General features: G+C 40.6%; 3 protein-coding genes across 8 annotated transcripts in view; 1 reads left to right on the top strand and 2 right to left on the bottom strand.

Moving 5' to 3' along the window:
- Ca13 (carbonic anhydrase 13) overlaps positions 1-231 on the bottom strand; it is a 51,754-nt gene extending 51,523 nt beyond the window's left edge. Inside the window, exon 1 of the mRNA XM_040741377.1 lies at positions 145-231. The gene's annotated coding sequence lies outside the window, so the exon portion shown is untranslated. The remainder of the gene's footprint in view (positions 1-144) is intronic.
- On the top strand, positions 1-4,247 carry Rbis (ribosomal biogenesis factor). Of its 4 annotated transcripts, none has more exons than XM_021225280.2 (4): positions 1-128; positions 1,856-1,972; positions 3,736-3,852; positions 4,127-4,247. In XM_021225280.2, exons 2-4 carry the CDS (start codon positions 1,859-1,861, stop codon positions 4,187-4,189), a joined length of 294 nt encoding a protein of 97 aa, XP_021080939.1. In that variant the 5' UTR covers positions 1-128; positions 1,856-1,858; the 3' UTR covers positions 4,190-4,247. The 4 variants fall into 4 exon arrangements, with proteins under 4 accessions (XP_021080939.1, XP_005066861.1, XP_012966438.1 ...); XM_005066804.4 differs by lacking the exon at positions 1-128 and adding an exon at positions 335-468; XM_013110984.3 differs by lacking the exon at positions 1-128 and adding an exon at positions 336-449.
- Positions 4,236-23,629, bottom strand: E2f5 (E2F transcription factor 5). 3 transcript variants are annotated; one of them, XM_040741374.1, is made up of 8 exons: positions 23,231-23,629; positions 12,175-12,284; positions 11,147-11,308; positions 9,004-9,047; positions 8,196-8,260; positions 7,031-7,160; positions 5,387-5,431; positions 4,236-4,935 (listed from the first exon to the last, which is right to left on the bottom strand). In XM_040741374.1, exons 1-8 carry the CDS (start codon positions 23,429-23,431, stop codon positions 4,826-4,828), a joined length of 867 nt encoding a protein of 288 aa, XP_040597308.1. In that variant the 5' UTR covers positions 23,432-23,629; the 3' UTR covers positions 4,236-4,825. The 3 variants fall into 3 exon arrangements, with proteins under 3 accessions (XP_040597308.1, XP_005066862.1, XP_012966437.1); XM_005066805.4 differs by having other exon boundaries at positions 7,031-7,298; XM_013110983.3 differs by lacking the exon at positions 23,231-23,629 and adding an exon at positions 15,298-15,450 and having other exon boundaries at positions 7,031-7,298.
- Between the last annotated feature and the right edge of the window lie 702 nt (positions 23,630-24,331).

Below are 24,331 nucleotides of genomic sequence, written 5' to 3' on the forward strand. Positions count from 1 at the left end.
GCCTGCTTCTCAGGGCAGAACTCCAGACTTCCGGCGGCACTGTCTGTCCCGCCCCGGCTCGCCCCTCGTGGGACAAACGACCACCCCCTGGTCAAATGCCGGGAAGCTAGCGCGGCCGGCCTCCCGAGGTAGGTGGGACCTCACCGGGTAGGAAACCTCGCTCCAGGTGCCAGCTTAAACCCGTGTTGAAGTCGACGGCGGCGCGGGCGGCTCCTTCGACGTGGGCGGGGCCGCAGAAGGGGCGGAGCTCCGCCCTAAGGGCCTAGCATGAAAGGCGTGGCTAAAAGGAACGCCGACTTACGTAGTGAGCGTGGCCCCGCTCGGGGTGGTTCCCCCCTTGCAGTGGGTGGGGTTACGGCTAGAAAACGCTCACGTAAGTGGCTGCTCCTTCCCGGAACTTCCTGTGTCTTGAGTTTGTGGATGGCGTCATTGGGAACCTGAGCAGCCGCGTGAGTTTTGCAAAGTTTGGTAAGACGCTTCCGAGGTTTTCAGACGCTGCGGGGTTAACTGTTGGGGGTCCGTGCAGGGCGTGGTGGGACTTGTGGGTGAGGCGGCTCTGAGGGCTCCGGTCAGCCGCCTTCTCCTCCGGCTGCCCGCTTCTCGTGGGCTGTGGATGGAGCCGCCTGCCCGGGCTCGAAACCTTGCTGCCCCATGTTTTAACCGTGTCTTCATCACAGCTTCCCGCAGTCGGCTGTCCCAATCCCTGGGTTCAGTTAGGTTGTTGGTCTTGAACCTTTGTTACTAGCCTGGTAAGCGTCTCTCTTGCCAGGAGGGTCTGTAACACTTTACCTCCGTATGCTTTAGTGATTCTGTATATAAAATACAAACTTACGATTTTTATTACTTACGGTTTACTCCTGTAATCGTGTATTTTCTACTATCATATATTATTATTAGTAATATATATTATTTGTTTATTTTGGGTTTTTCGACACAGGGTTTCTTTGCGTAGCCCTGGCTTCAGGCTGTAATTTATAGAGATCTGCCTGCTTCTGCCTCCTGAGAGCTGGGATTAAGGCCTTAACTACCACTGCCTGGCTTTTTTTAAGGAACAAACAAAAACCATTAAATTATGGCAAACTTCCATCATTAAAAAATCTTTAAAATATGAATAATAGTACTTACCACAAAGGACGGTGGTGAGGAATAATTAAGTTAAATCACATAAAACATTAGTCCAGTGACTATATATACAGTAAAAGATCAATGTTAATTATTAATATTTTAATAATTGTCCTTTAGGTGAATTCTTTTTTTTCTTTAAATTAGAAACAAGTTTGCTTCACATGTCAATCCCAGCGCCCTCTCCCTCCCTTCCTCTCCCGCCATCCTTAGGTGACTTAAAGACGTTACAGGCTTAAATCTATATTTTGCCTGAGCAAAGAAAACAAGGCTTCAGGGTAAAAACCATTTCTACAGAGGTATCAGGGAAGTTGTTGAAAGGCCTGAGGGAGGTAGGAAGTACAAGATTAAGGAATGTTTTTGATGGGGAGTACTAGAGAGAAGAAAGTAGAGCAAAAAGGGAGAAGAAACCAACAAGTATACAATAGTATATTAGTGTGTGAACTTAATTTTGTTGCCAGTTACTACTGTTACGATGCAGTACAGAAAAAGCTGTTGCCAGTGTATGTGGATGGTACCAAATTCAGCCAGTAGACATAACTTGGGTGTCCCAGGGCTGGTGCTGGGAACACAGAAAGATTGAGATGTGTGTGCCTCATTCATACAGCAAAATGTCTACGAGTGGAAGACAAGTAGCAGCTTTTAAAGTAATCAGAACTAAGATGGATTTAAACATTTAAATCATTTGGGGCTCAAAATATAAGCAGTTTAACTGAATCCCTTTCTTTTCTAGACAATGGCCAAGAACAAATTTAAAGGGCAGAAGTCCAGGAATGTATTTCATATAGCCAACCAAAAACCCTTCAAGACCAAAACCAAAGCAAAACCAGTTACTACTAATCTTAAGAAGGTGAGTAAGTATTCCATCCCTAAGTAACAAAGTCCATTGTTCAGTAGTTTCCAAGTACATTTGCTTGGAAACAATAACTTCAGTCCTTCACAAAAGGCACTCAACTTGAAGGAGCTGCCCTCAAGGTACTGGAATGATGGCTCAGCAATTAAGAACGTTTACTATGTTTACAAAGGACCAAGGTTGAGTTCCAAGCACCTAATGGGGGCTCACAACTAACTCTAGGGCATCTATCCGACATCCTTTTCTGGCCTCTGTGGCTCCCTGCACACACACACACATAAATGGAATCAGCTCTCCAGGATGTAATAGTTGTTTCTCTCTCAAGAACTGGGATACACTTTCTAAAGATTTGCGATTTCATAATTATAAAGGAATTACGGTGGGGTAAGACAGGTGTCTAGAGTGAGTTTTCCAAGTACTTGCAGAGACCTGAATGAAAAAGAGCTAGTAAATACTAGAGTGGGATTCTTTTCTTGGAATGTAAAATGCTAGAAGTTTTACATGTTGATAGGATCAGAGAAAGGGCATTTCTAAGTGGGTAATTTGGGGTTAGTATCATAATTTCTTCAGAAAGTGGCTTTATTAAATTTATGTAAATGATAGATTGAAGCCAGTCAGCCAGTTAGGACTTTAGTCAGCTTAACATCTGGACTCACAGTGGGTCAATTTATCCAAGTTATTGAGCAAATGTTGTCAAGAGAAGATAAAAGCATCTAAAGATATGACTGAGTGATAGTGGAATACATGTTAATGCAGAGATAAGGTGGACTATGAGGATTGCTGAAGGTTTTTGAGTGAATGGTACTGTGACTTGAACAATTGGGCTGTAAGAAGGTGTCTCATGGGAGCAAGGGGGAGAGGTCCATTGTTTAGAAATCCTGCAGATCGGGACCTTGAGATGGAGAGCCATTTGATTAGATTTGTTGAATTCATGTGATTCCATAGAGGTCAGAGCATCGAATCTCTTGATAAATCAGGTACTTGTGGTGTTTCTGGATGACAATAGGGAGAGCTGGTGTTCTCATGAAGAATGTGGTACAAAGGAGCCAAAGGCTTTTAAGGAGACACTGGTAGCAACATTGAATACACCAATTCTTCTCTGGGCTTATACTCAAGAGGGCTACTGCACATTTGTTAAGAGGTGTCCAGAAAAGGACTGAAGAATTTACTATTTGAAAGGAATAAAAGTATTTGATCCAGGTTTCTTATTTTGTGATTGAGATTAAACACCATAGTCAGGACTGGTCACATAAATTTTTTTAAATGTTTTTGTGTATCATATGCTACTTCTATGTAGTCCTGCAGAGTCAAGAGGGTGTCAGATCCCTAGCAATGGAGTTAGTGGTGGTAGTTAAGCCACATGTGGTTGCTGAAAACTGAAGTTGGTTCCGGCTCCAGATCACATATTTTGATCTGTTTATTTCAAAATCTTAAGTATGAGGCAAATCCATATAATAATTACTTTTAAAAATCCAAACTTTCTGACTAAGTTTCCTAATAAGACAACAGTAGTATTTATGTGAATTATCAGTTTGGTACGGTCAAGAATTTATTAAAGACTTTTTTCTTAAAAAATTTTTTTAAATTATCTGTGCCATATGCATGGCACATGTAAGAGAGGGGTGTCTGAGATCAAAGAGCATGTGTTCAGGATATAATTTAGGCTGCCAGGCTTGCAAACGCCTTTACCTGCTAAGACATCTAGACAGACCAGTACTTTAATAGTTAAGAGGTAATATAATTTTTTTTGTCTTTAACAGATAAACATTATGAATGATGAAAAAGTCAACAGAATGAATACAGCTTTTGTAAATATACAGAAGGAACTTGCAAATTTTTCAAAAAGCCTTTCTCTTAAATCTATGCAGAAAGAGCTGGTAAGTAGAAATTAGTTGCTTTCCTAACTATATACTGAAGGCTCACACAGTATAAGTGTGTAAGTGTTACCTGGCATTTTGGTATATATAGATAGCACTTTTAAGTCATATTCAGGCTCAAACACTAAGTCTTAATATAGAACTTACTGTATTTCCAAAGGTAAACTAGAGTTAAGCTAGGTAACAATTTGTTTTCAGGGTGGATTTAGTTTGCTGTTACTTAAGCTGTTGGGTTTTTTGTTGTGTAAACATTTTTTTCTCTTTGATTCCTCAGAAGCACCATGAAAATGAACCAGCTAATGTTGATGAAGCAACAAGACTAATGGCTCAATTGTAATGCAGTGACAGTGTATCCTACTCCTCCCAAAGATCAATAAATTCAATGTTTTATACAACTTTATTTTTTGATCTTGTTAATATACAGGTATTGGCACATTTTAAAAAACAAACTACATAAACAGATCTTTCCTATACTCTAGGAAAGTGGAATGTCAGAAGTCAACAAACTGAGAGAATTAAAGTGCTAAACCAGAAGGCACTTCACAAAATCTGTTCACTCAACAGTGACGTCCCTCACTTTACATGTGGCAGTGAATGTCTGTTTGAAGGACACATAAAAATAACTTTGTGGCAGTAAGAACATAAAGACAAGTGATCTTATGGACAATGTTTCGTGATGGCCTGAAGCCTGCTTTAACTTTCTTCTCAGGAGAGGAAGCTACAGCAGAATTCGGCATTGAAAGAAACTGATATAATCAATGAAGGGGTATGCTGGTAGACAGTTCATCTTTTCCCCTGAAGCCGTCAGAGCCCTCTCAAGTTTTGTGAAGTAAAAAATAAAATGTTAGGGAAGAACATTTCAGAATCAGTGAACTAAAATGGTGTTACATTCATAATTTTAAATACTCAGGTTATTAAGAATTCTAAAATGTTATAGTTAGAGGTAGATAACAGTCCCAAGTTTCCATGGAATCTAATAATTTAGTATCTGAACATCAAACAAATCACAGACTCCTTCATTGTCATCTAAATTAAAGTTGTAGTCATCTGCTGGGGTAGGAGAAAGCCGTAAGAGAGGAAACACTGCAAAGGAAAAAGATTTCAGTGTTACAGTTGGTTCTACATGAGTTATGAAGATTACTGTAAAATTTCTCACATTGTGAATCCAAAACACAAAAAGCCCAGAGGAGTTATTAATTAGCACACTACAGATAATTGGTTCTTAGTAATTACATAATTTTTAAAATAAGTTCATAAATTTCATATGACACCCTAGCTAATGTTAGTAAAAGTTCAACTTGAATTGAAATTGCCTATGATGGAAGTACATACAAAACTTGACTGTGACACACTATTCAATTACTTCTGGGCTAGTATGTGAATAGTTTTTAATAAAAGTATTCCTTCTGGGTTCTTTCCTTAAACTGCAAGGAAATACAAATTTTAAAAGATACCCACGGTAATCTTGAATTACATGGTATTTACTCTCTAGGATAGTGATGTATATCCAGCAGTAAAATCTTTAACCACTTACCATCAGAAGACATCAGTTCATCAATGATGTCTCCACTAATAGATCCTATTGAAAAACAAGTATGATAGAGGCAATTACATTTCAGCAGTGGTGGTCACATCACTAGACCATCATGGAAAGACAATTTCATGAGTACCTACTTTCTTGGCATTACCTTTAAACTTGCCAACTGAAGACAGGAAAAGACTGCCCATTCTTCTAAAACGGTCTAAGTCTGAGTCTGCTCACTTACACTTCATTTCTCCTGCTCATTTTGTCTCCATATCTTACACATCAAAATTTACTTGCTCTCCTTCAAACACTTCTCCTACCTGCTCATTACTTCTCTTTCCTATCCCCCAGTGGCACTCTATTCTAGTCTTACTTACATTGTCTCAGATGTGGTAACTGCAAACATCTCTTCAGACTTGCTACCCTCTGCTTCCCAAAAGAACAGTTTCCAAGTCACCCTCCCCTCATGCTCACCACTGCACAACTAACTTCTACTTTCCTCCATACAAATCTGGCTTATTAGCTAGTATTTTCATGTGATTTTCCAAACCTCGAATGTGGCCCCAAGTAATTTCTCTCACTATACCAAATGGTACACAGAAAGTACTCAATTCTCTCTCCTCCCTCTCTCCCTCTCTCCCTCTCTCCCTCCCTCCCTCCCTCCCTCCCTCCCTCTCTCTCTCTCTCTCTCTCTCTCTCTCTCTCTCTCTCTCTCTCTCTCTCTCTCTCTCTCTCTCTCTCATGTTCTTTGGAAGCCAACATACCAATTGGGTTTAAGCTAAAGCATATTAGTACTTTCTTAAAGACTACACTTTCTCTTGTGCATCTCTTCAGCTATATTATTTATTTATTTGGTTTTTAAGACAGGGTTTCTCTGTATTGCCTTGTATCCCGTCCTGGAACTCGCTCTGTAAAGAGATCCGCCTGCCTCTGCCTCCCAAGTGCCGGGATTAAAGGTGTGAGGCACCAACACCCAGCTAGTAGAGTCTTACAGAAAGAAGTGGGATGTATATATGCCAACACAAAGTTAAAAATCAACCCATGTCCCAATTAAAATCTAGCTTCACTGTTACTGATTGTGAAATTTCAAAGTAGAAACAGTGAGGTATATCCCATTAGCAATCAATACAAATTATACAATACAGCTTTCAATATCTGCAGTGACTTCTGTATTTGCTCAAGAAACAAAAGTCCAATATAGTCTAAACATTGTAACTGATTTTATGTGCACATAGACATACATGCATTCAAATGTGCATTTCATAAGACACCCTAGCTAATATTAGTAATAGTTCAGTGATTCAGGTAGGGAGCTTGAAATTGCCTGTGATGGGAATAGGTATAAAACTGCTGACTGTGACATACTGTACAATTACTCCTGGGTCTATGGAAATAACTTTCAGTAAAATTGGTAAGTATTCCTTATGAGTTCTTTCCCTCAAAATGCATATGCATACACTCATTATGTCTACCAATATAGAAATACAGGATCTACTTTAAAATCTTCCTTATAATACCTATTCTAGTGACAAGCATATAGAATATAGAGGATACTAAGTTAAAACATCAAATAAGCTTATTTTGTCTCAGATCTGTTTCATGTAGTATTTATATTTTCACCTGAAATTTTTAGATCAAAGGCTTTTTACCAACCTGAAGATATTTCTGTAGCTGGTGTCTGCTGGAAACTCTGGCTTCTTTCAGAAACTTGCTGCTCAGGCAGGTTCTGAGCAGCCATGGTGGGTTTCTGTGGAGTCACTGACGTTAAGGACTGGGAGGAAGGCTGTGTGAGGTCATCAGGTGGGGGAACAGGAAAAACCACCGGCTTAGATGAACTGGATTCTTTATTTATAAGCAGCACATGGATAGGTCCTGAGTGACTCTTTAAATTTATGTGGTATTTCTTTTGTCCATTCTGACCCTTTGAAGTTATTGGGCATAAACAAATGAGTATTACCACCGCTAACTTGAAACATGAAAACAAAGACAGGCAAAGTCATTAGGATCTAACAACTAAACTCCCATGACAAAGTCTCACTGAGTTGTAACACAGGAGAAAAGACCAAGTAAAATGGAATACTGAAGTCTGTAAACCACTTGCCCCCAAAAAGTAAACTTTGCTAAAATGGCATCATCAAAAAGGTAGTTGCAGAGTTCTAAACAATCACTCTGGCCTGTCCTCTCCTCCTTTCTTTTGTTTTCTTATCCTTTCCTTCCACCTCTTTCCCACCCCTCAATCCCATCTTTACTTGATAGACTTTTACTATGTAATACAGATCGGCTTCAAACTCAGCCTCTCACATGCTGGGATGATTACTACATACATACACCACCATCCATCTTAATGTCTGTAATGTTACCTGGTCGTGGTCAGTAATGTTCTACAAAGTCTCCACATGCATGAACTCCAATCTCTGGAGAAATCTACCATGACTGGTCATCTCAACATCCTGTTTGAGTTTACAAATTTCACAAAGCAAAACTTTTCTACCCATTAATCAAAAGACACGACTGATGTCCTACATAGATACAAAATTCTTCCTTTTTCAAAAGGTAATTTGTCTTTTGAAGCTCTATAATAATACAAATCCCTAAATTCTTGGAGTATAGGGGAGAAGGGGGGTACAGATTCATTCAGCTACTTTTACCAAAGTATTGAAGATACCCAAATTCAGATATCAGTGCTTTCAGACATATGTCTTAATACAAATAACTCAAGTGTTCAGACTCTATTTGTTCTTGTTTAATTAACAAAATGCATTTATTTCTCTTGAGACAGTAGATCTATTTCTTTACTTATGAAAGCTATACTACATACCATTTCTGGAATAGGTACTTCAAGCTGTGTACCAGAAGGTGCCTGAATGGCCAACAGTGTATCACCTGGCAAAATAAAATATGTATATTCAACAGTCTTTACATGGAAATTCAGTTTATTTTTAAAAATGAATTTGGCAAATTGACTACTCTGTGTGGGCAATACACGCTACCCTTTTAGTCAACATGCATAATATAAATGCACAGAATTTTGTTATAATTTTGGAAATAGTCTCATCTACATTGCCATTTCAAGCATTAAATATGGGAAGCAGAATAAGATTCCTGATTATAAAAACAAATTCATTTAAGTTTCCTCACGAGTTCTCCGGGTTCCACCCGTGACTAGTATCTGTTATACATGGTTTCATGAAACAATGCTTGTGTTTCAAGTGCCTACGCTCCTGTGACCTTGAAAAGGCTGCTAAATCCTGATTTAAGTTCCTGTGCTCTCCCACACATAAAGTAAAAGCTGTGAAAAAGGTTAGTGCCATGAAAATAGAAATGTAAGCAACCTACCAATGCAGCACGACAGAGAAATACAAAATTATTCCCAACTCCTGAAAACACCGACAAGCTGAGTGTATGGGCAATTGTGAGAAACTACAGGTTGTTCAAAGGAAGAACGTGGTGGCTCAGGGCTTAATTCCAGCACTTGGAAGGCAGTGGCAGGTGGATCTCTAAATTACAGGACAGCCTGGTTCACAGAGTGAATTCCAGTACATCCCGGGCTGCATAGAGAAACCATGTCTTGAAAACCAAACAAACAGATAAATGGAAGAATGTAAGAAAAGGCTGACAGTACTCACCATGAAAGCAATTGCAGATGTCTTCATGAGTTACATAGGAAAATGTACTGTCTTACGAGTTAAGGAACGACATTGATATCAAGGACTACACACTTAAGTTAATAACATGAGGTCCAAATTGAAATTGAAGGTGCTGCAACATGGTCTTCAGAAAGACAAAGACAATTAAAAGGTCTGTAGGCAGAGTTTCAACAGTTTGCTCTATAAGTAGTCATTCTGGTTTCTGACATCTGAGATCTTTGGCTGTATGATGGAAGATAGTACATACGGTAGGGGTGAGTACACACAGAGAGTAGATAGGAAAGAGCGTCATCACTGAATGGGGAGTGGCTATACAGAGAGTGGATGGGAAAGAGCGTCGTCACTGAGTGGGGAGTGGCCATACAGGCTGCATCTTCTTGGATAACTCCTTGTCTTTTCTGAGTTGCATAGCCATAGAAAGAGAGGAGGCTCTGGAAAACAAATATATTACACTCAGGTCCTAGAGACAAAAGAGTCACAGGCCACAAGGGAAATTGAACACTGTGTTTAGAAGACAGGAGAAAGCATTAGTCCAGAATCTTTTTTGGGTCTTCATATGAAAAGCAAGGCGGGAAAGGGGAAACCCTTAAGAATCGGTCAGTTGGAGTAATTTTGGCCAACTCTTTCCTATAGGATCCCAGGTTGCCTTTTCCTGGCCCTGGGATGAGGAAGTCAGAGGAATATTGCCTCCTGGGTGTGTGGGCCACATGGAGGTTGTGGTGATTTTTTTGTTTATGATCTAATAAATAAAGCTTGCCTGAAGATCAGAGTGCAAAGCTAGCCCACTAGTCAGTCATAGAGGCTAGTCAGTGGTGGTACACACCTCTAATCCTGGCCCTTGGGAGACAGATCTCTTTTAGTCAGGGCCACCCTGGGCAAAACCAAATTGATCTAGTCTAAAAGAAACGGACTTGACACTTGGAGTGACACACCTTTAAGCCCAGCACTAAGGAGGTGGAGACAGGAGTGATATAACTGGGTGGAGAGAGGAATATAAGGCAGGAGGAGACAGGAGAGAGATGTAGTCTGAGAACAGTGCAGTCTGAGGATGCAGTCTAAGCACAGCATCGCCCCTTTGGTCTGAGCATTGGTAGAGGTAAGAGCTCTCTAGTGTCTGGCCACTTTGATTCTCTGATCTTCAGTTTTAACCCCAATATGTGACTCTGAGCTTTTAATAAGAACAATTATAATTCATGCTACAGGAGGTGCTATGGCTCATGACTGTATAGTTTACTACAACTCCATTCCTGGCTGAGCCCTTGTCATTTCTATGAATTGGCTGAATCCAGGGCAGTCTTTTCCCAGAAAGAAATATTTTTGACACATCAAAATATCACAACTATGGAAACTATAAAGTATATATACAGTCACAGTCTAGAGACTTGTGCATGGCCAAAATCTTGTAAAACAAATTCTAGATTACTTCATTGGTTTCTGAATCTTCAGGTTCCACAGGACACAGCTTTAAAATTCCCATTGTTCTCACATGATTATGGAGCTCTGACCCCTACACAAAAGTAGCAAGTAAGACAACATGATGAATGCATTGTATAAATTACTCAAATTTTCTGTGAGGTGGGGAAAAATCTATAAAGTTCTGTAAAAATACAGGTAAACAAACACACAAAAGAAATCTCCAAGGTCTTTAAACATGGAGAGTGATGTATAAGGAACACAGGGCCTATGTAGCAAGAGAAGGCATTCTTGGGTTAATATTAGGCAGAAGCATCAAGGACTATAAACATGGTACTCCTTTAAACTCTAATTTTTCAAAACTGAAAGCTGCTGAGTTTTTAACTGCCCTAGAACTGGACATAATTATCTAAAGCGACTTATATGCCTAGCAATAATATACAGATCCCTGTACTAAGCTACAATACTGCATCCTGTCAGCATGCTGAAAGAACATATTATCCCCCCAACTACAACACAAGAATGTTAATACTACACAACTTAATTGATGGTACTTTTAAAATACCAGTCTAAGTTATTAGAAGATTATAAAATGTTACTCACCTGTAACACTTAACTGCATAAGCACCAGATAACTGATTTGATACTGAAGAAGCACTGCATATACACTCTGCAGATACATTTATATAAAGCTTACTCAGAAGGATATCTGTTATTAATGGAATCTTCCATCACATTTTTGATGCTTTGCTGTAGCCACAATTTCTGCTGGTCGAGTTCTTTTTCCTTCAATTCTAGATCTTCAATTTCAGCTTTAAGAAATCTTAATCTGTCTATAACTTCTTTAGTATTACAACCAGCACCTACGCCCCTTAAAAGAATGAGAATAATTACAGGATCAGATATCCATTTACCATCATTTAATTTTTATAGTAATAAAAGTGACTTATAAGGTTAATCAAGATGAGTTTACACTTTTCTGATAACCACACATTAAAATCTTTACAAATTTTAAACATCAAAGCTCTAAACACAGTTGCTGGGAAAACTTGCTGACAGGGGCCTATAGAGATGGCTCAGCAGTTAAGAGCACTGAAGGCTCTTTCAGAGGACCCAGCACCCACATAGCAGCTTACAATTGTCTGTAACTTCAGTTCCAAGGAACCTGGCATCCTCACATAGACATACATGCAGGCAGAATACCAATACACATAAAAAGTAAATCTTAAAAGAAAACAAACTAAAAAAACAAAAACACTTTCAAATAACAACAAAAAAATTGAGTGACAAGAAGCATGTTTTGGAAATTCTTGGTATATGCTAGAATGGCTTTTTATCACCTGGAAGGCCAAGCTAGTGACTGAGGTGCCAAAACCACATCACAGCTCAACACTTATATTTAAAAGCCTTTTGATGTACAGTGAGGTGCTGGTAAAGTTAACTGTAAACTTCTAACAAAAATTCTAACAAAACAAAAAACTAAGGCCAAAGGAAGTACTCTACAAACAAAACGTATTTGTCAGAAGCACACAATCATGTCATAGCTAATACATGAAACAGTGGAGAGAGCAAGGAAACATCCAACACATAGTGGACAGACAGGCAGGACAGGAGAGTCTGTCTTGAGGAAGAGAAGTCTGGTGTGATTAGCCAGTTAAAACTGAGCATTTGGGAGAAAGAAAGGATTGAAGTTCTATTTCTATCTAGTATTGGTTTGGGATAGGATTTGTGACTTACTTCCACTGGATACTGTTCTTTGATTTTTTCTCAATTAGATCAATTCCTTCTAAGACATTGGTGATATCATAAATTCTTCGCTTTTGCCTTACAGCCAAAGTATCTGCAGCCTGTTTAGAGCAAAGAAAGTACAGTGTATATTTTAAAGTCAGGGAGAAAGTCCAATCCCAAATATGACCCACTCAATATCTTGAAAACATTAGGCAGGTATATTTTGAAGCATTTTCTATACTTTGCCAATACCAGAGAGATTATTCCATTTAAACACTAGCAGATGTTGGTGAGAAGAAAAATAATATGGTCACAATATAAGGCCCCCCAAAGTAAAACAACAGACTAGTAGTTTTTATCACCTTGTGGAGACTAAGCTGAGGTGGAAATACTAATTGTTAATCTTTGTCACTTCCTAATTCTCATCAAAAGACAGCCTTATTCTTATGTATCTGGGTCTTTTGGCAATTAAGGATAAGGGGAATCAGTTATATGCATAAATTATAAATTTGTTTAATAATGGTCTGCATTTTATTGAATAGATGAATTATTCTTCACCAACAGTATTAAATCAACAAGAAATAAAAATATCTAACATAGTGGTGGTTCTAGCAATGAATTTGAAAAAACATGGTGGTTTCTTTCCTAGAAGGTAAGAGAAGATAAGAGTAACACAAATATTATCAGGTTATGAACCAGATAAACATGAAGAATACCACACAGTTCCTGTGATAATCTCTCTACTTGGAAAGAACTTCAGCTGTTTTCTGAGTTAATAGCCTATATCATAAATGTAGAGTCCCACTACACAATTCATGGTACTAAAGAAAAGTAGTTAAGTGGCCCTCCTGACAATTTCCAGCACACTGTCTAAATTAACAAATATAATTTAGAAGCCTAAGACATGGTTACCAGCTCTTGCGGGCCAACATTTCTTGACTGACTCACCCACCTGTCTTCATTAGGCTTCCTACTGTTGTGATAAGACACCATCACCAAAAGCAACCAGGAGGAAAGGGTTTACTATATGTCCCAATCACAGTTAATCATTGAGGGATGTCATGGCAGAAACTGAAGCTGAGACCTGGAGGATTGCTGCTTATGAGGTATTCCTCACAGCTTCAGCCTACTTTCTTATACAACACAGGCCTATCCAGTCTAAGGATGGCACCACCCACAATGGTCTGGCCCTCCTACATCAATCATTAGTTCAGAAAATGCTCTACAGATTTGCTTACAGTTCAGTCTGATAGAGGAACCTTCTCTATTGAGGTTTCCTCTTCTCAGGTGGTATCTCTTCTTGTGAAAATTGACAAAATACCCATCAAGATGCCTTACATCCTGGTCTTTCTAAATGGGACTTGTGCCTCCAACAAAAGACCAGAAGAGTAGGATGTGCATCAATGGGAGCAATAGGCTTTTTAGAATCCTCAACTCTGAACTGGCATTGTCTAAGACTCCAGAGAATATCTACAATCTAGTCTCCAGAAGTTTCTAGACTCTAGAGAAGCAAACACTAAACAGAACCGGGACTAGCCACAGTCTTGTAGTAATTGGCAGCATCTTTACCATCTCATTTTCCTTCACAGAATTTCTGTTCTTGAGTTTGAGTTTATTATGAAGAGCAGCAGTCTACTGCAAAGTAGCCATAAAAAAAATCCAAATTAAGAATGTTCTTGCTTCTCTTTGAAAAGGTTCTCAAGAAGTGACCCAGAGTCCTGCCAGCAATGGTTCTGTGTTTTTAGTAAGTATGTAGACATACACCACATCATTCATAGCCATAGCAACAGCTCCTGGTATCTGGTGTTGCACTGTACACATAGGATCCAGACCACAAGAGCTGTTTTTTTTTTTTATTCTTGAGATTGTAATTACATTTCTTCCTTTCTTGTCTCTTTTCCTAGTATCTGGTGTTGCACTGTACACATAGGATCCAGACCACAAGAGCTGTTTTTTTTTTTTTATTCTTGAGATTGTAATTACATTTCTTCCTTTCTTGTCTCTTTTCCTAGTATCTGGTACTGCACTGTACACATAGGATCCAAACCCAAGAGCTGTTTTTTTTTTATTCTTGAGATTGTAAGTACATTTCTTCCTTTCTTGTCTCTTTTCCTAGTATCTGGTGCTGCATTGTACACATAAGATCCAAACCCAAGAGCTGTTTTTTTTTATTCTTGAGATTGTAAGTACATTTCTTCCTTTCTTGTCTCTTTTCTTCCCTCCAAACCCTCCCATATACTCCTCCCACTTGCCTTCAAATTCATGAGCTCTTTATTCACTGTTATTGCATGCATATAGAAATGTATAATAATAGGTAAGTGTACATATATTGTATATTTCTAAATGTAACCTGTTCAGAGCTGACTGACAGCACTGGACAATCAATTGGTGTGCTCACTCTTCCCTAGGGAGAGCCACCTCTCCTGCTCCCAACTTTCTTTAGTTGTCTATAGTTCTCTGTGTAGGGCTGAGGCTTTGTCCACTCTGGCATATTTGTTGGCACCCTTCCTGTTTAGCACATGTGTGAACATTCACAGAGGGGAGATTTTATGGGTGTGGTTTCTGGTATCACTAGGAGAGAGACAGCAGACCTGGGTCATTGTGAAGGTTTCAGTTTTTAATTTCAGTGACATGGAAAGCCACTAGGCAGCTCTGAGCACAGGGGTGATTTGACTTCATGTTTGAAAATGTCCTGTTTGCTATAAGAAGAATCTTGTTGAGGAGAAAACAGAAGAAAGGAGATCAATGAGAAAGGAATGGCAATTATCCATTACAAATAGGAATATAGATGGAGTAAACCAAGAAGGTGATGACCAGTGGTGAGAGCCTGGGTATAATCTGAAGGCTTCACAAGCAGCAGTTCCCAGGAGAGAGGGGCCAAGGATCACTCATGGTTTTTGTTTGTTTTTTAATATTGTTATTTATTGTGGGGGGGTGTGGTATATGTGCCACAGCTCATGCATGTAGGACGGGACAATTTTGTAGAGTTGGTGTTCTTCTACAGGTCTGGCAACAAGTACCTTTATATACTGAGTCATCTCCTTGGCTCAACAGAGTGTTTTTGACTTGAACTGCAGGTGAGGAACACCACTACAGGAATAGGTTTGAAGCAATATAAGTAAGGAACTTAACCTTGGAGACTGTGACATCCAAAAGTTCCCCAGACATGAAAATGTAGGCCACAAAGGAGACAACAAAACTAGAAGGGAGGCACAGGCTAGATATCAATTTGCTTGTCCTCTGGAGACAGGCATCTCAGCAACAGTCGGGATGCACAAGATCCACCTAGCAAGGGAACAAAGGGTGTGAGAAATAAAGAGCAATCTGACACTACCACATCAGGGCATGAGTGCAGGGATCATGGGATCCAAAGGAAGAGAGTGTAAGGAAGAGGCTGAGCTTGTCATGCACTGCATTGATGCAAGTTTCAGAGAAGATCACCGTTATCTTGCATAGAACTAATTTTGGCAGGGAAAGGATCAGAAGGAAAGCTGTCATAGACAACATCTTTGCAGTATTATGCTGTAAGGAGGAACAGTGACAGAAGGCCATATCTGTAGGAGTTAGGGGTCTTCAAGAATTTTTTTCCTGTCTCTTTCCCTTTTTCCTTTTGAAGATAAGTGCTATTTCAACCTGTAGGTATGCTGATAGGAATGACCTGGCAAACATAGAGAGATAATTAACAACCCAGAAGGAAGAAAGGACAGTCACTAAAGAGACTATTATGAGTCAGAGGGAAGGCATATTAGGAACTTAAGTTTAGCACTAGGCTGAGTACAAATACAGTTTCATTAGTAGACAAAATCATCAGTGTTGGGGTAGAGGGATGGGAGGAGAAAAGAAAGTGAAATACTGACATAAAATATTGACTAATAAATACAGAAGGAGTGTAAACACTACTACTGCCCTTCAAAGTTTGTGGTGGTCATGTGCTGTAGACCTTACCTTCCCACAGTTATGAATTTAAAGGACACTCAATATATTAGTTATTTTTGTGATGCTGTGATAAAACACCATGACCAAAGCATCTTAAGGAAGAAACTTTATTTTGGCTTATGGTTACAAAAGGCTAAGAGGCCATCATGGCAGGGATGCTTGGCAGCAGACAGGCACATTGGCCAGAGCACAAAGCTGAGTGAGGGCTCACATCTTGAAACACAGCACAAAACAGACAGCACAGACCGGAAGTAGCAAAGGCCTTTCACTCTCATACTTCCCATAGTAATGCACTTCCTCCAGCAAGGCCACTCCCCCTAAACTTTCCAAGCAGTACCACCAACTAGGGCCCAAGTGTTCACATATTTGAGTCTCTGGGGGCATTCTCACTCAAACAACTACATGCAACATCACTGCATTTTTCTACAGCCCTGGAACTGCTCAGGAATACCAAAAAGGTAGTGCTGGATCAGAATTACCACCCTCATTCCAAGCTTTCTATTTCTACTGTGGCTGGTAGATGGGGCATCAAATTTATTTTTAAAAGATTGTGTTTTCTATTGTGGGACTTGATAGCCAAAAACAAAACATAACAAAACAAAAACACAAAAACAAACAAAACTATAAAGGAAGCCATTAAAGTTGAATCTATCATACAACCAGTTTATGGTAAAAAAATAAGCAAAACTATCTTCCCTCTAAATATTACATGTTTTCCTCTCACAAACGTGAGGCAAACACTGTGTACAGAGAGAAAAATATTCGGGCTTGGCATGCTGTTACTAGGTGGACAAGCCAACTGAAGCAAAAACTAGGACCAATGAGGCAGGATCTAACTGCCACAATGTTGCATTTGAAAGACAGATTTCTTGTACTTCAAAGCAAATTCTTTATTCTCGTTGAGGTCACAACAATTAACATGTAAGCATTCAATAGTCTAGTGACTGGGATTTAGAAATTTACATTAAGGTAAGAGTCGTAATCCAAAATCAAAGCAGTGTAACATCAACGCTATATAAAACCAAAGAAACTGGACCTAAAACCAAGGTCAAGGGTGGCTGAAGTAATGGCTCCACAGTTAAGAGTGCGGCAGGACCTGAGTTCAGTGGCCACCACCCATGTGGAGCAACTCACAATGCCCTCTTCTGATCTCCACAGGCACCTGAATAAACTAGGCAGACACCTACACAAGCACATAAAGAAAGGAAAAATCAATTTCAAACTATTAAGGGGGAAGGATTTCAAGTGATACACTAAGATGATCCAAAAAACATCTTAATGATAATAAAAACCACTTCAGATGTGGCACATGGTGTGGTGGTTTGAAAGAAATGGCCCCCAAAGGGAAGGGCACTGTTAGGAATTGCGGCCTTGTGGAGTAGGTGTGGTCTTGTTGGAGGAAGTGTATCACTGTGGAGGCAGGTTCTGAGGGCTCATACATGCTCAAGACACCGCCCAGTGTCTTATACTACTTCCTGTTGTCTGTATAAGATGTAGAACTCTCAGCTACCTCTCCAACACGATGTCTGTTTCTATGCTGCCATGTCCCACCATAATAATGGACTGAACTTCTGAACTGTAAGCCACCACAATTAAATGTTTTCCTTTGTAAGGGTTGCTGTGGCCAGGGTGTCACTTTACAACAATAGAAACCTTAAGACACATGACATTTTATGCCGATCCATTTCCTTAATTATTACCTAATTTCAAGCACAGCTCATTTTAACTAATGTGCAAAATGCTTGATTTTAACCTAAAGCAATAGGTTAATTGAGGAGTTTACAGGTGTTATCTAATGTAAAGCTCACAATAATTCTGCAAAGTAGGTGTTCTCATTTTATAAAGAAGCCCAGAAAGCTAACTAAGGATGGCATTTGACACCAGTCCTATATTCATGCAATAAAACTGTGTCAAAACATTTTATACAACTTAAAAGACTTTAATGCGGGCATACGAATTTAGTGCATGTACTGCACAGGGAATTCAAGCAAAGCATTACTATAGGCTCCACTGAAGGGACTAGACCCTCACCCAGTCCCCTGCTTTAGCAGCCATGACAGGCTGCAGAAAAGACCCAGCAAGACAAAGGCCCCTGACTCAGCACACACCTTAGTTTCAGGCCTTCTGATCTTGCAGGAGCTGCTATACTCACCAGGTCAGATACACTCCATGTGGCAAGGAACCAACCAATCAGAAGTTAGCTGGCCGGCTCTAGGTGTGCTTTATGGTAAAAGCGGGGTAACAGTGCTGTGCAGAGCATAGCAACCAATCAACACAGGAAAAGTCGCACAAGCCCGGAAGCGCACCAATCCTGAGACTGTTGTGTACCCCTAGACACTCCCCTTGCTCTACAAAATAAATTCCCCACCTGGCTGTCTCTTGGGATCCTTCTCATGCCAGCTGCCATGTTGTACAGATGAAGGGCCCAAGTTGATGGGGTTAACTCTTTAAACAATAAAAGGCTCTTTGCTTTTGCATCAGAATGGGTGTCTTAGTGATTTTGGGCACAACACCATAGCGAGTAGATAAAAATGGCAGAAAAGATTTTAATTCCCATGTATTTGCTTACTGAGAAATCAAAAAAACAAAAAACAAAAAAACAAAACCTCATACATATTTAATTCTATGCCTGTGCAGACAGAATCTCATGAAATGGTGTTAAAACATCAAACTGTAGGGTCTGAAGAAACGGCTTAGCTGTTACAAGCAACGTTGCACTTTCAAAGGATCTGGATTTGGTTCTAGTCCCCACATGGAGGCTCACAAGCATGGGTAACTCCAGTTCCAAAGGATCCGACCACTTCTTCTGAATTCCACTGGCACTGCATGCAGGCGGTGCACACAGATACAGGTGAGGCAAACAACAGTACAAAGTAAAGAAGTCTTAGAAAGAAAGAAAGAATAATCCGGAAACTAAGTGCACTTACCAAACATGCAAATCCTTAGGTTAAATTCCTAGCACAAAAAAGAGGGAGAGGATTTTTTGCCCCAGAGATTGTTAAGATGCTATAAACCTGTGAGGAAACTGGAGCACTTAAGGTGAAGGCAAATTCCTGGGAGAGGCCTCTCTGTTTTCAATGTGTCTGTAGGGGCCATAAATCAACAAGGAAATGAAATACCAAAGAATTGCTGACTTAAGAGCAGAAGGGCCCCCTCCTGAAGCAGCACCATTTATTTATACAGTAAGTGTTTCAATCTGCATCAACGCTCTGCCCCAAAGAAGCCGTACCTAAACATACCTTCTGTGTTTGGCCACTGACTGCTACTGTATTTATGTATTTTGAAATATATAAGCCTTGAATATTTTTCTGATGCTATTTTTAATAAACTATGTATAAAAAGAAAAGTTCAGTTCTATTTTTCTTACACAAGTCATCAAAGAATAATTAAAGAGAAGAAAAAAGGTATTTAATAGTGTCTATTTAACTAGGAAAATCATAGTGATCCTCTGCAATCTATAAATTGAAATCTAGAGATTGTTGTCTGCATCCACCAAGTGTATAGTTTGAAAGTGCTTTTATATAACAATTATTTTGGCGGGCACACAAAGGTTTCACTGTGACCATCTGTCATATTTAATCTTTTCTTATTTGATGCCCCTGGCCCACGCCCTCCCTTACATCCCATCTCTTCTTCTCTTGCTGTGGTTTTACACCATCTTCATGTGTGGTCTGCCCTGTTGCTTCTGTGTATCCAAATTTGCTGTCACAGGCAAACTGATTAGATTCAAATAGGGCACATCCAGATAGTCATTTAACTCAGGTTTCTTTTTAAGAAACTACCTTGAAATGGTGGGGCACTAAGAGTTTTGAAATGGGGGAACACAATTCAGTCTATAACCTCATTAGCCAAATTTTGTTCTATATTGCCATATCTCTGGCAGACATTCTCCTGCTTTGTTTCTAAGAATCTGAGTACTCTTAAATGCTTCAAATGAAAATCATATAACAAACAGGGTCTGGAGAAATGGACCAGCAGTTAATAAGAGTATTGGCTGCTCTTCCAGAACACCAAGGTTCATTTCCCATGACCCACATGATGGCTCTCAACCATCTGTAACACCAATTCCAGGGGATCTGATGCTTTCTTCTGGCCTGTGCAGGCTCCAGGCACACATGTAGAACAGACAGTAATGCAGGCAAAACACTCATATACATAAATATTTTAAAAGAGGAATTGCACAGCATTTGCCTGATTACTCAGTATAAAGTCTCAAGGATCATCTCAGCTGTACATGTCAGAATGTCTTTCTAAAGCAGAATGGTCTCTCGCTGTGCCTACTTACCCCAACTGATTGCCAAATGAAAGACATCTGAGTTGCCCATCTTTTGACTATTTGAGTTAACACTGACATGAACACAGATTCTACAAATACCTCCTGCTCCAGACCCCACTTTCAATTCTGCAGGTATATACCCAGGAGTGGTGCTGTCCCAAGAATCCTAAAGCAAGTACCGAAGTCTTGCCATGATCCATACATACCTCCCTATGCGAACTACCTCAAAAACCTTGTTACCTACTATAAAGCCTGAGGTTGAAGTATGTCTCGTGTAGGGCGTATCAGTTAGGTCATTTGTTATGTATGTGTCTGGATCTGGGAGAGAAATGCACCAATACTTAGGTGTCATTCACTTAATTGTAACTTAAGTAATCATAATGCGTAACATACACAATCCAGATTATATTTGCAAAGCTCAAGAAGGCACCAAGATGGCAAATAAAGAGACCCCATCTGTAAAGTATACTGAACAGAAATTTCAGCACTCATACCCACACTCGTAACAGTTCATCTTATTAAGCTACAGAAAAACAGAACACTTGTTCAATCAATAGCCACAGAATCTGCCATCAGTGCCCTCCTTCAGATAGATGCCCGCCCATTGCCTACCATGTTACTTTTACACCAAAGGAGTAAAATCACGCATTTTTCTTTACAAAGAGGAACCCATGATGCAGAGAGACATATGAAAACTTAACTATATTTTTAAGGATTATGAAAAATACAGTACAGCACAGAAAACAAGTCTAGCTTCTAATGTCTTCCATCACTTGACAGACCTAACCCAGAAGTTTAGTGTATCAGGGTCACATTAGGATGGAAATATTAGGCTTACCAATTACATAGTCCTGAATATTTTACGGCCAGTCAGGATACTTGATGGAAAAGTTAATATATTTTTATATTTGTGATTTTCACAAAAATTGGATTCTTTTATTAATTAAAAAAGTATGTGCAAAACCTGTATCAATAGCTTATACAGTAAAATGTTCTTTCCTCAGTTAGAATAAATAATAATAAAGAACACACTTTAAAATTCTCAAATAGAAATTTATTACTATCAGTATAAGACCATCTTCAACATGTATTATTAGACTATCTTAATGATATTTCATAATGATGTACTATGAGAAACGTCACTAGGACTGCCTCACTGTGAGTTGTTTTATATGTAAGATTTTATATGTATTTAAATAAAATGAAATGTATGTATAAATAAAATGTTTTTCTACCTAGGAAACAGAATAATACACTGATCTCTGTAAGTGATTAACCCTTATTACTACAGAAATCTATGAACCTTTCTTTAGAACAGCTCCAACATAACTGAAATACGACTCTTGAATATCAAACTTCTGCTATTCGATGCCTGAGTCTGCTGCAATACAGGTGAAGGAAGCCAGACTACAAAGTCTGGGAGAGCGTCCTACACAGTTCACCTTTTTCGGGGTTTTGAGCATGTTTCAGGATGAACCATCAAACTCCAGTTTCACCCGGAATGCCCCGGAATTCTTTTTTTTTTTTAACTTGCAGTCACTGGCTACAGATGAATTTAATTCTGAACAGCAGATTTCAATGGGTGTTTTGTAACATCAGGGGTTTCTCTGTTGAACTCATTACTGCCAGTGAAATGGAAAACCATCCCATTTGAATGCATTACAATTGGAATACTGTAGATGCTCATTAAAGTACTTTTAAGGAGGGAAAGAGGTTGGGGGAAAGAGAAAAGAGGGGGAGAACATGAATGAGAGAGAACACAAAGAATTTTCGAAAGTGGCAAAAAAAAGTCTAAGGAATAACATTTCCAAGTAAGAGCAGACGCCCACTGACATCGACACTAAGGAAAAGAGGGGGCAATCCCAGTGCCAACAAGCCATTGCCTCCCACTGGGCCACCAAGAGGAGACTCAGCAGGAGAGTTCTGGAAGGCAGGCTTCTCAGCTCAGACACTATTACCATTGCCTTGGGCACAGAAATGAGGATAATGGCTTCAAGCCTGGAAGGTGTCATGGTACTTAGTCCCTGGGTTCTGCGAGTTAGCAAGGCAAAGGAGTCAACAGAGGGGAGCCACTGTGATTGTAGACTCCTAAGCAATTTTGTTTGTTTTGAAAGTATTAATTGACTTTTTCTGAACCCCAGTGTACTGGCCGAATTTTAATTCACATGATCACATACTCCCTTTTCCCTTCTGCGCTGTAGAATCCTTCCAAGTCCTGCCAGGAACAGTTAAATCACTGTGCAACTGAACAGCTTTAGACGAACGTTTGAAAAAAACCTGAGCCGTAGCAAAGAACGAAGCCAAACATTCTTTGAAAACCAGATAAAGTTTACCACACAGTTCCAGCGCTTAGTTGGAAGTCACAAAAACTCCTCTCCACGCGATCGCCGATCTCCCATCTAGAAACCCGTGAGATTCCAAATTACGTCAACAAACGCAATCTCACTTGCTAACTGTCGATGAAGGGTTTCCTCTTCTAAAAACTATTTTAGCGGGGAGGGGTGGGAGGTTTTCTCGTTTTCGTTTCCTTCGGAAGAACTGGCAGCAAAGTTCTTCAAACAGTAATAAAGTCCTACAGAGAGGCTCGTTAAAGGCATCGGTTCCCAACAGCAAACCAACCCCGAGTGGGTCCCGAGCAAAGCGCCAATTACTGGGTACCCGGGCCTGGGCCGCCGCGCTCAGGGTGCTCCTTTGTGGCCGGGGCCGCGCGGCTCTCCGCCGGTGGGGGCCCCGCATCCAGCCCGCCCCCGCCCCCCTCTTCCCGGTCCGCCCCGACGCCGCGGTCCAGCGTCCCGGTCGGCGGGTGGAGCCAGCTCCTTCAGGCCTCGCCGCCCCATTCCCGCCCCCGCTCACCGCTTTGAGATCCAGGACGCCGTCCTGCGCCTCCTGCAGCAACGACACGAACTTGGTGGTGAGCAGCCCCAGGCTCTTCTCGTGCCGGCTGCTGAGCGCCGCGGACGGCTGCGACGATGGCGCCCCAGGAGGCGGCGGCGGCGGCTGGGCCTGGGCCTGCGGCGTGGGCTGAGCAGAGCTCCCGGGCTCCGCCGCAGCCATCGCCGCCGCCCGCCCGTCCGCCGGAGCCGCTCGGCCGCCGCGCAGACGGGGTGCGCGGACTCAGCTCCCGGCCCTCGGCGACCCTCGCGTCTACCAGCCGCCCGGAGCCGCGAAGCACGCGCGCGACACCAGATTGCGCCCACCGCACAGCGCGCGGAGTTGGGCGAGCGACCAGTGCCGAGAGGGTGGGTGGGCCTGAGTTTAAATGGCAGGAAGTGACGCCGCCCGGCGTTGCCTAGAAACGCACTCGCGCGGTGGGACTGGGGGAGTCGGGCGACCCGAGCGGTGCCTCGGACTTGAGGCTCTCCTGTCCCTTCTGTCACTTTTGCACCTGCGTCAGGTGCAAGTGTCTTCGCGGGAATAAGAGAAAGCGGAGTCAATCCTCAGTCCTTTCCGAAGCCTATTGAAGACGGAGGATTCCCAACTCTTGCTTTACCTGCCTTTGAATAGAGCTCTTTACCAAATTATATTGCTTTGTTTCCCAGTAGTTTCACTATTTGGGCACTCGCAGTGTCTTGTGCTTAGTGATTATATATCCTAAACTATGGATGGATAGTGAAATCGCACAGGTGTGACAGACAGGAGGAAGTGTGTTCCCTCCCTTCATTTTACTTGCAAACTTGAGACACAGGATAAAGATCTTTGACAAATTGGTGTTCGCACACTTTGAGTATTGTTCACACTTAATATTAGGTAACTAAAAACATCATTTGGCAAGAAATAATGGAGGACATATCCTACATGACAGAAAGCCTAATTTAACAAGAGAGAAAAAAAATCACCAAAATGAGAGGGAAAACTGACAGCATCAACTAGTAAACAAAAATGTTTTCCCTTCACAGACATTAGTTTATTAGATATTGTTTTAGTCCGAAGAACACAATAAACTAAACTTGGGAT

The sequence above is a fragment of the Mesocricetus auratus genome, unplaced genomic scaffold (assembly GCF_017639785.1).
Source record: "Mesocricetus auratus isolate SY011 unplaced genomic scaffold, BCM_Maur_2.0 Super-Scaffold_6730, whole genome shotgun sequence".
Taxonomy (NCBI): domain Eukaryota; kingdom Metazoa; phylum Chordata; class Mammalia; order Rodentia; family Cricetidae; genus Mesocricetus; species Mesocricetus auratus.

What these genes read in the sequence shown, in the direction of transcription:
- Rbis (XM_021225280.2), top strand. Translation starts at nt 1,859, where the DNA reads ATGGCCAAGAACAAATTTAAAGGGCAGAAGTCCAGGAATGTATTTCAT. An exon ending in TTACTACTAATCTTAAGAAG is followed by an intron (nt 1,973 to 3,735) that starts GTGAGTAAGTAT and finishes TGTCTTTAACAG; the next exon opens with ATAAACATTATGAATGATGA. An exon ending in AATCTATGCAGAAAGAGCTG is followed by an intron (nt 3,853 to 4,126) that starts GTAAGTAGAAAT and finishes TTGATTCCTCAG; the next exon opens with AAGCACCATGAAAATGAACC.
- E2f5 (XM_005066805.4), bottom strand. Translation starts at nt 23,431, where the DNA reads ATGGCTGCGGCGGAGCCCGGGAGCTCTGCTCAGCCCACGCCGCAGGCC. An exon ending in CATCTGCAATTGCTTTCATG is followed by an intron (nt 8,261 to 9,003) that starts GTGAGTACTGTC and finishes TTATTTTGCCAG; the next exon opens with GTGATACACTGTTGGCCATT. An exon ending in TGAACTGATGTCTTCTGATG is followed by an intron (nt 4,936 to 5,386) that starts GTAAGTGGTTAA and finishes TTTCCTTTGCAG; the next exon opens with TGTTTCCTCTCTTACGGCTT.